This window comes from Drosophila mauritiana, unplaced genomic scaffold (assembly GCF_004382145.1).
Source record: "Drosophila mauritiana strain mau12 unplaced genomic scaffold, ASM438214v1 Y_24, whole genome shotgun sequence".
Classification (NCBI taxonomy): domain Eukaryota; kingdom Metazoa; phylum Arthropoda; class Insecta; order Diptera; family Drosophilidae; genus Drosophila; species Drosophila mauritiana.
This window is the reverse complement of record NW_022881570.1, coordinates 93,312-106,837: the sequence shown is the minus strand read 5'-3', so window position 1 is coordinate 106,837 and position 13,526 is coordinate 93,312. Positions and strand designations below refer to the sequence as shown.

General features: G+C 35.6%; 1 protein-coding gene across 1 annotated transcript; it reads left to right on the top strand.

Moving 5' to 3' along the window:
- Positions 1 to 264: 264 nt before the first annotated feature.
- Positions 265 to 837, top strand: LOC117150039 (stellate orphon protein at 12D-like; the record flags this gene model as incomplete). The annotated part of the gene is made up of 2 exons (XM_033316903.1): positions 265 to 755; positions 816 to 837. Coding segments are annotated over 2 exons (495 nt in total), but the record flags the coding sequence as incomplete, so codon positions are not given.
- Positions 838 to 13,526: the final 12,689 nt, after the last annotated feature.

Here is a 13,526-nt window from a genome sequence, read left to right as displayed (position 1 = left end):
GATACTATTTATAAAATAATATAAAACGCTGTGCTTGCCGCTTTGACGAGTTTGAGATTTTTGTAAAGGCCATTCAGTACTCGGGCGATTAAGGGTTACGGCCCAACTGACACATAGATGTCATTATGGCATAGTAGGCCTTGTCATTTCGCACTGTACTTTTTATTATTTTTCATACGAGTGAACTCGTCGAGCGCGTGAGTAACTATATTTTTCCTATGGAAAAAATAGCAAATCACAGTAAAATCTTGTAGCCAGAACAACAGCAGCTGGATCAGTTGGTTCCTCGGGATCAAGGGCAACGAGTACCTCTGCCGCGTGCCCATCGACTACATTCAGGAGACGTTCAACCAGATGGGCCTGGAGTACTTCACCGAGACACTGCAAGTGATACTGAATCCGGGGTTCGACAGTTCCTTGGACTGGGTCTTCGGCGATGAGGAGAAGTGGTACGGCATGATCCACGCCCGATACATCATGTCGGAGCGAGGCGTGGATAATATGCGCCAAAAGTATGAGAGAGGGGACTTCGAAGTGTGTCCAAAGCTCTCCTGTAGGCAGAAAGCCCTGCCTGAGGGCCCCAGCGACGTGTGTGGCAAGTCCAACGTGAAGATCTTCTGCCCTCGCTGTAACGACTTTTACGAGCTGCGATCCGATACACAGCTGGACGGAGCAATGTTCGGGACCAGCTTCTCTCACAACTTCTTAGCGCAGTGGCCTAACTTGAGACCCCAGCCGCCACTGGACGTCCCCCGGTAAGTAATTCGCCGAATTTAGTCCTTGTTTTTTTCTACACAAAGCGCTTTCATTTGCAGTTAATTTGGCTTCCGGTTTTTATGAGACGGCCTTGATGAAGCTCGAATCGCCCGAGTCCTCGCCCAAGAATATCGGATCCTCGGTCAACAAGTCCCAACGAATGATCTGAATGTTTAAATCCACACGAGGGAGAGCAGAAATGTTTGTCCTATATATCAGTCAGCTTGTACTCACGCCAACACAGAGACAAACCTAAGCCTTTTCTATTGACGCCGCGGACTGCGGCGCATGTTTTTCCTTCCCTTCACAAAAGGTTATGCGTGCACCAAAGTTGACGGGCCAGGCTGGCCAATGCTTGCTGCATACCGGCAGCAACGACGTTACCAGCACCACTGAAAGCAGAAATAGGATTACTATAGGCAATGCGCAGGAACAGTAAGCACAATTATTACAATAAGAAATAACACGCGAGTTTTCTGCTTCGTTTCCGCTTGGGAGAGGAGAGACCAGTTTCCCGAAATGCCATTGAACTGACAAACGAGAGTAACCGGCGGGAAAAATACTAGAATCCCAAAAATACTTACTTGAACAATTCTAGTATTTTTGCCCGATAGTCAGCTGGCGGAGAAAAAAGATACTAGCCGATAAGCCCGCCAAAAAGGCTGGCGGGAAAATTGCTAGCATATCAATCATCCGCCGTGCCCATGAGCTATCGAAGAAGCCCGCCTACGAGCCTAGCCCAAAGCTGCAAGTCAGTTGAGTTTATAAAACCGACAGAGGCGCGCGCGCAACAGTAGCAAAAAGTGAAGCCTGCAGCAACAACAACAACTTATGGACGTCTTATGAACGTGAACCAAAGCGGAGGATGGGCATCGGTGTTATCCATCTCATCGGACGATGGTAACTGCTCATCCTCGCCGCCATCAATAATAGTCTCATCGCTGGATACCACGTCATCGCTTAACTATACTTTAAAATTACCAAAACTATTTTTTCCTATTCCATAGGCTATTTCCTAAGTAACGTAATATTTAAATTTAAATTCCACACTCGAACCATGGCGCGAGTTACCATGCCCAGCATTAACCCCCCTCAACAACCACCTCCGCCTATGAAGCCCGCCCGGTAGGCGACATCAGCAAAGTGCCAACGCTGTATATATATATATTGATCACGAGCTACCATGCCAGCATAGCCTCGTCCCCCGCTACCTGAAACTCTGTTGCACCCGATGATGAAATCGGCATGAACACACACACACACACATATTCACACATACTGCGTGGTGGCGACGCTCTCGACGTTGAAATTAACATGAACCTACACACACACATACACACTGCGTAATCGCGACGTCCTCGTCTAGACTCGCTATCTAGAACTAACGGGATCAAAAGCACTGCTGCTTGCCCGTGCGTATACATTAATAATAAAGCTTTCATCATTCTTGATCTTGACACCAAACCGAGCAGTTGATTTATTTAAAGTGGCAAATATATATAACCTACATATATCATAAGTACACAATAAAGTCATTATTGACTCCCATCACATCAGCCTGGGCAGCAACTAACTAAGAGTAGAGAAAGGAGGACCCCCGATCCAACGGAGGCACCCGTAACTGGCGCAGCCGGACTAGAACTAAAAGGATTAACAACGCCTTTCACGTTCTTCGTTCCACTTCTGTAAACGGGTAAGTAAGTGAACAAGTGGCAGAAAAAAAAAAAACACAAGTTTGAGGAGCCAAGTGTAAATATATGGTTCTCAAAAAAAGAGAAGAAAAGGAAAAAACTTCACACAAACAAGTTCAACAGTGACATACAGTATAATTACAAACTATTGTGACCGAATATGTGCACATCAATCGCTGAAAGGGCACCGGGATCACACATAAAAAAAAATGTCTTTACATTCAAAGTGACCGAATATGTGCACATCAATCGCTGAAAGGGCACCGGGATCACTTATGGTATGACATACATAAAAAGTTAACATCATTCAGTGCTATGGCCAAATATGTGTACATCAATCGCTGATGAGACACCGGGACCATACATAAATAAGCAAAACAAATAAATCTAGTTCAATGTTGTGGCCGAATATGTGTAAGTTATCCAACCCATGAACATAGCTCCCTTCCACAATTTATAAACAAATTCCAATTCTCAATCTCGTCGGAATTGCCCTTGTCTTTGTTTTTGTCATTGCCTTTGCCAGCACTCAGCTACCCGCTAACATAAGCAACCCAAACTTAACGTAAACACAGCTTCCGCTTGGAGACCAAGCCACGGCCGACTTATTGCGTATCAATCAAAAATTGCATCGGTCAGCATAATTGAATTTCACAATGCAGTGGAAAATTTCCAGCATAAAGCTTTTATCGAAAGTTCGGTAATTTTCCGAAAGAAAAGCTTCTGGCCGAGGTTGATTGGATTAGGACTTAGAATTTGAAGAGCAGTCTGAATCGGGAGTCTGAAAGAATCGGGAGTCTGAATCGGGACGAGATCGTCAACAGCTCGAAGTTAAACATAAGTTACCAAGTGTCTCGTAATAGTATAAGTGAAAAAGTTTATCACCAAATAAATGTTAAAATAATAAAAAATAAAATTTATTTTTTTAAATAAATAAAGAGTAACAATTTTAATTGGCGCCCAACGTGGGGCGGCGTATTCAAAAGTTCTAAATAAATATTAACGATAATAAGTTAAAAATAAAACGGAGCTCGCGCCGCCAACAATCCATATTTTTAGTGGAAAAATTAAAACATCCACAACAATACAACGACGCCTAACTAATGTGAAAGTGATCGTGATAAAAAACTTAATTGGAAATCAATAAATGCAATAATCCAATTAAGTATTTAACATAAAAAGGTGGACTGAATACTTAATACAAATTACGAGAACATAATAATAATAAACAATAATAATAATAACATAAACATAACATAATAAAAATTCAGAACTCAACTACGAAACCAAAGAAATTCAAACAAATTCAATTTCAAAATTCAAATTCAAAAATAAAAAGGCTATATAAAAAATTGAAGGAAGACCCCAATAAATAATTATCAAGACGACCCAATTGAAGGAAGACTCCAAAAAAGAATTATTAAGAACAACCAATTGAAGGAAGACCCCTACCCTCCACCAACTACGCTGAAGGAAGAACTCCCACGGAAAGTATCGTGAGCAGATAAAAACAACTTTAAGTCTTTAAATAAAATTTAAAAAATTAAGATTAAGATACAGAGAATACTACTTTGAAATTAAATATTACAATATCAATTTAATTTAAAACAATCTGGAAGATTTGATAAATAGTTTTGATAATTTAAATTTAAAAATGGCAACCGGAGGTTCAGTATCAACCCTTTCGGGCGGGATATCCAGCGCCAGTAATCTGACAATGGAATTAATAAACAGATTAATAAATGTACAGTTGAGTGAAGTAACCAGAAAACTTGAAGGGTTAGAAGAGCAGTTAGCCGCTAACAAAAATGAGGTAGAAGACTATAAGATCCAAACAATAGACCGAACCATAAAATGCGAAACTACATTAGAAGTAATTAAATCCTTACCAAAGTTCACAGGAGAAATAACCCAATATGTAGGCTGGAGAGAAGCGGCGGAAACCGCAATGAGTCTATATAAAATTGAAAGTGAACAATATTTTATCGCTTTAACAATTTTACGTAATAAAATCATGGGAGCAGCACACGATGCTCTAACCAACCATGGTACCGTTTTAAACTTTCAAGCGATTCTTTCTAGATTGGATTTTATCTATAGCGATAAAAGACCAATCCATATACTCGAAACAGAATTAAGCATCTTAAGACAGGGACGCATGACCATTAATGAATTCTACAACGAAGTAAATAAGAAAATGACGTTACTTATAAATAAAACTATAATGACTTATGGAAAGGACAGCCTAATAACCAAGGAAACAAATAAAACAATTAGGAGCAACGCGCTAAGAATTTTTATTTCTGGATTAAACGGTTCAATCTCAGAAACACTCTTCTCTCTCAACCCACCAGATTTGCCAAATGCTTTGGCAAAGTGTCAGGAATTAGAGTCTAACAACTTTAGAGCTCAATTTGCAAATAGGTATAATGGATTTAGGAGTGAAAACAGAAATCAAGGAAACAACCTTAGATTTGCCCCTAGACAGATTAATAATACACCAAATAGGATAAATAATAATTGGCCGCAAAACGGGAACTTCGGAGCGAATAACAATTGGAATTATAATAATAATTCCAAAGTTCAACCACCACCACACCACAACTTCGGAACGAATAACAATTGGAATTTTAATAATAATTCCAAAGTTCAACCACCACCAGAACCTATGGAAGTAGACGACTCCATAAGAGTTCAAAATCGTCCGTTTAAAAATTATAATCATCCTAGGAATAATAACAACCAGTGGAGTTATAATAATAACCGACACAATTTTAATAATAATTTCCAAAGAAATAATTATAATCAATACCCAGCGCAAAAACACAACACAAGCGCAGGTCTTGTAAATCAGTCCGAAACACACCCCCCGATAAAACGGGAATCAACGGGAACAGTCAACCAGCCAGCTCATAAAACAATGAGAGTAAATAATATCAACGAGAACCATTTTTTAGATCAGCACCTTACAGAGGGATGCCTCATATCACAAGGGTAGACAGAAAAAGTAAAAGACAGTTCAAAATATTAATAGACACAGGAGCCACCGCGTGTTATATAAAAAAGGGTATTTATGAGAATAAAAGGGAATTATCAATCCACAAAAGAGTATCTACAGTTCATGGATATTCAATCATAAAATATTATCATTTGATAAATATATTTGGGGAACAACATTTATTCTATGAAATTGAGGGTTTAGAATCTGATCTATTAATTGGATTCAATTTGTTAAGAAAGATTGGAGCTAAATTAGATATTGAGAAAGGAATCATGGAGTATAAGGGAAATAAAGAGAAACTCCAATATTTTGATGAGGATAAAAACGATTTGTGTTTAATCGAGGAAAAAAATATTCTTCCATTAAAAGAATATATAATTAAAAAATATTTAGACGAGCAAAAGATATATAAAACCGAAACAGTAATTGCTGAAGGCAGTTTATATAGCTTGGGATCAATGAATCCTGAGCACGCCAGCGTAGATTTATCCGCTAATAAACAATATATCAGCTTGGGATCAAAAAATCCTGAGCACGCCAGCGTAGATTTATCCGCTAATAAACAAAATATCAGTTTGGGATCAAAAAATCCTGAGCACGCCAGCGTAGATTTATCCGCTAATAAAAAATATAGCAGTTTGGGATTAAAAAATCCTGAACAAGCCGACGATGTTAATTCCGTCAGTCTTAAATCAAATAGCTTGGAATCCACAAATACCGAGCACGCAGTCGTTGAGTTTTCCGACAAAGAAAAAATGCATAACCTAAATATTATTTCAAATCAAATAAAAGAATTTGAAAATAAAGTTATGAATAAAATTGAAAAGGAGCATTCTAAAATAAATACGCAAATTCGTTTTCGTACCGATATTCGAGGAGAAATAAATACAGTCAATGACAGAGCGATTTATAGCAAACAATATCCTTATGCGATGTCAGTCTCAGATTTCGTTAATAATGAAATCGATAGAATGTTAAAAGAACAAATTATAAGACCAAGTAGAAGCCCCTACAATTCACCAGTTTTAGTAGTGCCTAAAAAAGGTCAAAACGAAGATGGGTCTCCAAAACATCGATTAGTTATTGACTACAAAAAATTAAATGAAAGCACAATACCTGACAGATATCCGATGCAAGATCCGTCCGTAATATTATCTAACTTAGGGAAGTCAAAATATTTCTCAACCATTGATCTGGAATCAGGATTCCACCAAATTTTAATGAAAAACTCAGATATTGAAAAAACAGCATTCTCTATAAATAACGGAAAATTTGAATTCTTACGTATGCCATTTGGGTTAACAAACGCCCCTAGAATATTTCAAAGAGCAATGGATGACATATTGAGAGAACAAGTCGGAAAAACTTGTCATGTTTATATGGATGATATAATAATCTTTTCTAATACAATTGAACAACATTACACAGATTTAATTCAAATAATAAATATTTTACAACAAGCTAATATGAAAATTTCTCTAGAAAAATCAAAATTCTTTAAATTAGAAACAGCATTTCTAGGTTATATAGTATCTCACAATGTAATTAAAACAGATCCTGAGAAAATCTCCACAATTATGAAGTATCCGATTCCACAAAACATTAGAGAACTTCGAAGTTTTCTAGGCCTCACCGGCTATTACCGTAAATTTGTCCGAAATTATGCAAAAATTGCAAAACCTTTAACCAAATACCTAGGAGGAGATAATGGAAAAATTTCTAGGAGAATGTCTACAAAAATTACAATACAGTTAGACGACCCAGCTGTTAAAGCTTTTGAAGAACTTAAAGATAATTTAATAGCACAAGTGGAATTAGTTCAACCAGATTATAACAAAAAATTCACTTTAACAACAGACGCATCAGATGTAGCTATCGGAGCAGTTTTATCACAGGATAATAAACCAATTACTTTCATATCCAAAACTTTAAATAAAACCGAACAACTTTATGCCACAAATAAAAAAGAATTGTTGGCAATAGTTTGGGCTCTTAAAAATCTCAGGAATTACTTATATGGTGTAATTGGTATAGAAATACAAACAGACCATCAATCTTTATCTTTCACAATCTCAGATAAAAACCCGAACGTAGAAATGAAAAGATGGTACTCCTTTATAGAAAGTTTCACCCCGAAAATAATATATAAACCCGGAACAACTAATGTCGTAGCCGACGCATTATCTCGAATAAAAATAAATAATATTACTAACAGCGACTTAGAACAATCAAACTCAGATCAAAATACACAGCATTCTGCCGAAAGTAGTTTTGAAAATGTAATACAAGAGACCCGAAAACCGTTAAATCAGTTTCAACAACAACTGTTATTAACAAAGGGGAGGTATACAATACATGAGTCATTGAATGTTTTTGATAAGACTAGACATATAATTGAATATGATACGCCAGAAAACTTAATAGAAATATTAAGGGAATATATAAAACCAAACATAACGGTAGGAATTCATTGCACTTTAGAAGATCTTTATCATATTCAATTACCATTAAAAAATAACTTTAACAACAAATTTCTTTATACTAAAATATTTCTACAAGACGTGGAAAATAACGAAGATAGGGCTATCATAATAGAAGAAACACATAGTCGTGCTCACAGAGGATTAGACGAAAATTATAAACAAATTAATAGATTATTTTATTGGCCAAATTTATATATCAAATTAAAGGAATACATAAAAAATTGTACAATTTGCAACGAAAATAAATACAACCGGCATCCTATTAAAATCCCTATTGGAGAAGCTCCTATTCCAACTAAAGAAGGAGAGAATTTACACATCGACATTTTTTACGCGCAAAGTCTTATTTTCTTAACCTGTATTGACGCATATTCAAAATTCCTGGTTGTAAAGGAAATTCAAAATAAACTAAACATCGAGAATAAAGTAATGGAATTACTCCAACATTTTCCCCACGCCAAAGTAATTATGACAGATAATGAACCGAGCTTCACCTCTGCTCAATTTAAATCCTTTGCACAAAGATGTGGTTTAACTCTACATTTCGCCGACCCCAGACACAGTACCTCGAACGGACAAGTAGAAAGAGCACATTCAACATTAACAGAATTAGCTCGTTGTATAAAAGAAGAATTTAATCTCACTGACTATTCTGAAATAATTATTAGAGCCGCAAAAGAATTCAATCAAAGCATTCATTCTACAACAAACCAAAAACCCTTTGATATTCTATATAATAAAATTAATCACGAAAACATTTCAAGAATTCTAAAGAATACACAAGAAAAAATGTTAGTGACACACAATGAAGGTCGCAGAGAAAAAGAATATCACGTAGGTCAAGTTGTTTATGAGAAAAAACACGGCGAAAGAAATAAGCTAAAAACTAGATATAAAAAACAGGTTGTTAAGGAAAACTTACCTAACAAAGTTATAATAAATAGTAGAAACAGGACTATTCACAAAGACAACATTAAGTTTTAACAAATACCATATTTTTTTATTAAATTACAGAAAATGCATTTCGTATTACTTTTAATAACATTCGTAATGATAACCACTTCAGAAATAATTGATTACTCCAATCACGAATTTTTCCTGTTCAAAGACAAAAAGGATGTCCTTACCTATGAATCATATGCTGACTTATACCACGTAACTAACTTAAGTTTTTATAAAGAAATAATCAATCTAGAATCAGGATATGTAAGAAAAGATAAAAATACACGGACACAATGGGAAATTACTTACGAAATACAGATAATAGAATTAATTTTGTCACAACTGATACCAACTAGATCAAAAAGGGGAATAAATGAGTTAGGCACTGTTTGGAAATGGTTAGCTGGAACTCCGGATCACGATGATTTCATTAAAATACAGAATAAAATAAATGATTTAATTGAAAACAATAACCAACAATTTATTATTAATTCCAAATTGTTTAAAGAGATAAAATCACTTTCCGATCATTTTAAAAACATTTTTATCGATCAAGAATTGCCATTAAGAAAACATCGCCTACGTTTATTAACATTTGACTTACAAAACATTATTGATACTATCACACTGGCCAAAATTGATTTATTCAACACAAAAATTTTAAACAATGAAGACATCAAAGAAATATTAGATCACGAACAACAGCCTGTACTTATTGCAGACTTAATGGACATCGCCATATTCAAAATTGTATTGCATAAAGAACTCTTAATAATTTATATAAAATACCCCGTTATAACAAACAGATGCGAAATTTACTATGCCAGATCCATTTCACATAATGATGGAAAATTACTTATAAGTAATCAGGTCGCAAAATGCGAAAATACCTATTATGAAATATCTAATTTTAAGAACGAACTTTTGAACAATTATTGTATTATAAGTAAAGATAAGACTTGTTTTACCCGCTTACTAAATGGAGAAAAATCAATTTGCACTAAAATTCTAGAAAAGAATAAGAATATAGATATCATTCAAGAAGGTGCCATTCTAATAAATGGAAATAATATTGTGAACGATTCTCATTTAAATGGGTCATATTTAATAACATTTAACAGCACAACTACAATAAATAATATTTCATACACCAATTCAGAAAACAAAATACTTGAGTACATAACTACCAACCACTTTAAAAACTTAGAAATATCAGAATATATAAAATCAAACAATTCAGAACTTTCTCTTGACAACATTAATATTTTAAACCCATTTATTGAAATTTACAATTGGAAAATTTCAATTTCATTTATATTATTAATTTTAATCATTTTGTATTTCATTACTATATTAATAATAAAAATCAGGTATTATATATTTGTAACCAAACAAAAACGGCCAGAACCAGAAAAACCAAATAATGATGTAGAATTTTTAACAGAATTAAATGAACGTTTGAACGAAATTAATAATGAAGCGGGACGCGTCATTTTAGAGGGGGGAGAGTTATCCAACCCATGAACATAGCTCCCTTCCACAATTTATAAACAAATTCCAATTCTCAATCTCGTCGGAATTGCCCTTGTCTTTGTTTTTGTCATTGCCTTTGCCAGCACTCAGCTACCCGCTAACATAAGCAACCCAAACTTAACGTAAACACAGCTTCCGCTTGGAGACCAAGCCACGGCCGACTTATTGCGTATCAATCAAAAATTGCATCGATCAGCATAATTGAATTTCACAATGCAGTGGAAAATTTCCAGCATAAAGCTTTTATCGAAAGTTCGGTAATTTTCCGAAAGAAAAGCTTCTGGCCGAGGTTGATTGGATTAGGACTTAGAATTTGAAGAGCAGTCTGAATCGGGAGTCTGAAAGAATCGGGAGTCTGAATCGGGACGAGATCGTCAACAGCTCGAAGTTAAACATAAGTTACCAAGTGTCTCGTAATAGTATAAGTGAAAAAGTTTATCACCAAATAAATGTTAAAATAATAAAAAATAAAATTTATTTTTTTAAATAAATAAAGAGTAACAATTTTAATTTGTACATCAATTGCTGAAAAGGCACCGGGACCACAACATTGAAAGAAATTAAACAATAAATCAGTAATAAAATCACTATGTGTGTCAGGTTGAACCTTTCCTTAAAAGCCATATACTTGTTCGCGAATGTTCCCAATTGAGAAACATTTGTCAAATTACAAATACACTCAACTTACTACTTCGGATTGTGTTACTGCCATGTGTTCATTTACTTATACAAACTGAATATAAATTTTTTATACTTACTAATGTACATAATATATTACAGTCAAACATTGGAGCCAACACTTACTTAGAAAGAAACAAACGGATTCATATTATAAATACACACTACATTTTAAGATTATCTATATATAAGATTACAATTACTTAATTACACCTTATTATTTAAGCTAAAACATTATTACACTAAACATATACACAACATATAGGTACACGTATACAAAAGTATATAAGCACAATAACACATATACCATATTTTTAAGTACAACACACAGACTACACAAATCAAAAACACCTACATGCCAAAGAGAATTCCGTTTAATACCCAAAGTAAAAGAAGACTTGGACTTAGAAGTGGAGGCAGCCTTCCTCAAATTAGGGAACAAGTAGAACAATCCACCAACAGCAACAACATGGACTCGGGAAACGCATCAGCCCCTTTAAGTCCGACTACTTCCGCTACTTCCACAGTTATTAACACCAACCTTAACCCAACCGACATTTTGGCTTTTATCGAACAACTCCCCACTTTTGAAGGTCATCCTAGCAATCTCGACAAGTTCATAACTAGCGCTGAGAAACTGCTGTTCCTCATTAGATCAGTAGACAAGACCCCTTATGGACAACTACTTCTAAGGGCCGTCCGCAACAAAATCGTAGGAAAAGCAGACGATGCCTTGACCCTTTGCGACACTCGATTGAACTGGGACGACATCAAGACTAATCTCAAACGACTCTACACCAGCAAGAGAACCGAAGCGATGATACTTAGGGAAATACAGACCCTCCCAAATGACCTTACAATGGGAAAACTTTTTTACAGTATAATTAAAATGAGAAACGAACTTATAACAATAGCTAAAGACATGGATACCACGGGTAATGCACTCGCAACTAAACGTACCCTCTACGATGATATATGTCTCAACGCATTTATCATCGGATTAAAGGATCCATTAAGAACAATCATAAGAATTAGGAACCCGGACACTATCGAAAAAGCTTACGAATACGGACAAATGGAACAAAGTTTTTTCTTCCAAAACTCAAACAGACAAGTAGAGGGCCGTCGCCGTGACAATCCAACGGACAGAGGACGCCCATACCCAAAAAATAACCAACAAGAACCGAAACTATCAAATAATAATGGTCGCAACATTTCGCACCAACAAACCAATCATCAGCAAGGGGGACAATCGATGAGAAATCAAAACACATCCCACAACTACGAAAAACCAACTTCAACACACCAACAATACAGAAACAATACTAACACAAATGTAAATTTGTGCAACATAAATGACGACACAAATTTTCCGCAAAGAGCCTCGGAAGACCAGTCGGATTCATAACTAAAAAAGCCCACGGGTCATCATTACCTTATGTAATGCTATCCCCAACATTTGTCCCTTCACAACCACTTAAATTCCTAATAGACACTGGGTCCACTTATTCATTTATAAACCCGGCCCTCATTACAGAAGACAATATAAAAAAACTTAATTCAAGCATAGCCATTCATACAGTACTTAATACATTCCAAATTACGGAATTCACAGACACTATTAAATTTAAACAATTCAAAGAATTGTCAAATCAGAAGTTTCTTTTGTTCAATTTTCATCCACACTTCAATGGCCTCTTAGGCATGGATCTTCTATCCACTCTGAATGCAAAAATAAACATCGCGGATTCCATTTTGGAAACACCTGAAACCGCAGTTCCAATTTTGACACGACCAAACCCTGTAGACATTTTGCATACTGTACCATCAAATAGCAAGGTAAGGCTTCCACTACCAGTAAACTTCATGCAAGGAGACTTTATATACGGGACCACAGATTTTGACAACCAACTATCAATAACAGGTGGACTGTATACTGCAACCGCAGGTATAGCCTATTTCGAAGTCTGTAACAGTTCAGACTACAACCAAACACTTTATTTAGAAGAACCATTAATAGCAGAAGAACTCTCTTTACAACACTATGGACTTTTACACTGCATGTCTACAATGGCGGATACTACTCAGACGGACACCCAACAAGAACTTAATATTAAGACAGAACATTTAAACCAAGAAGAAAAATTTAATCTAATCAATCTATGCAAAACCTTTAGGAAACTTTTCCATTATGAAGAGAGCCATTTGACCTTTTCTAATGTCGTTAAACACTCCATACCAACAGTAGACAATGTTCCGATATTCACTAAATCATACCGTTACCCATATATACACAAAGAAGAAGTTCGTAAACAAATATCAGAAATGCTTCGACAAAATATTATTAAAAACAGTCACTCTCCTTGGAGTGCACCCGTATGGATCGTACCCAAAAAAGCCGACACTACAGGCAAAGAAAAATGGCGGTTGGTAATAGATTTT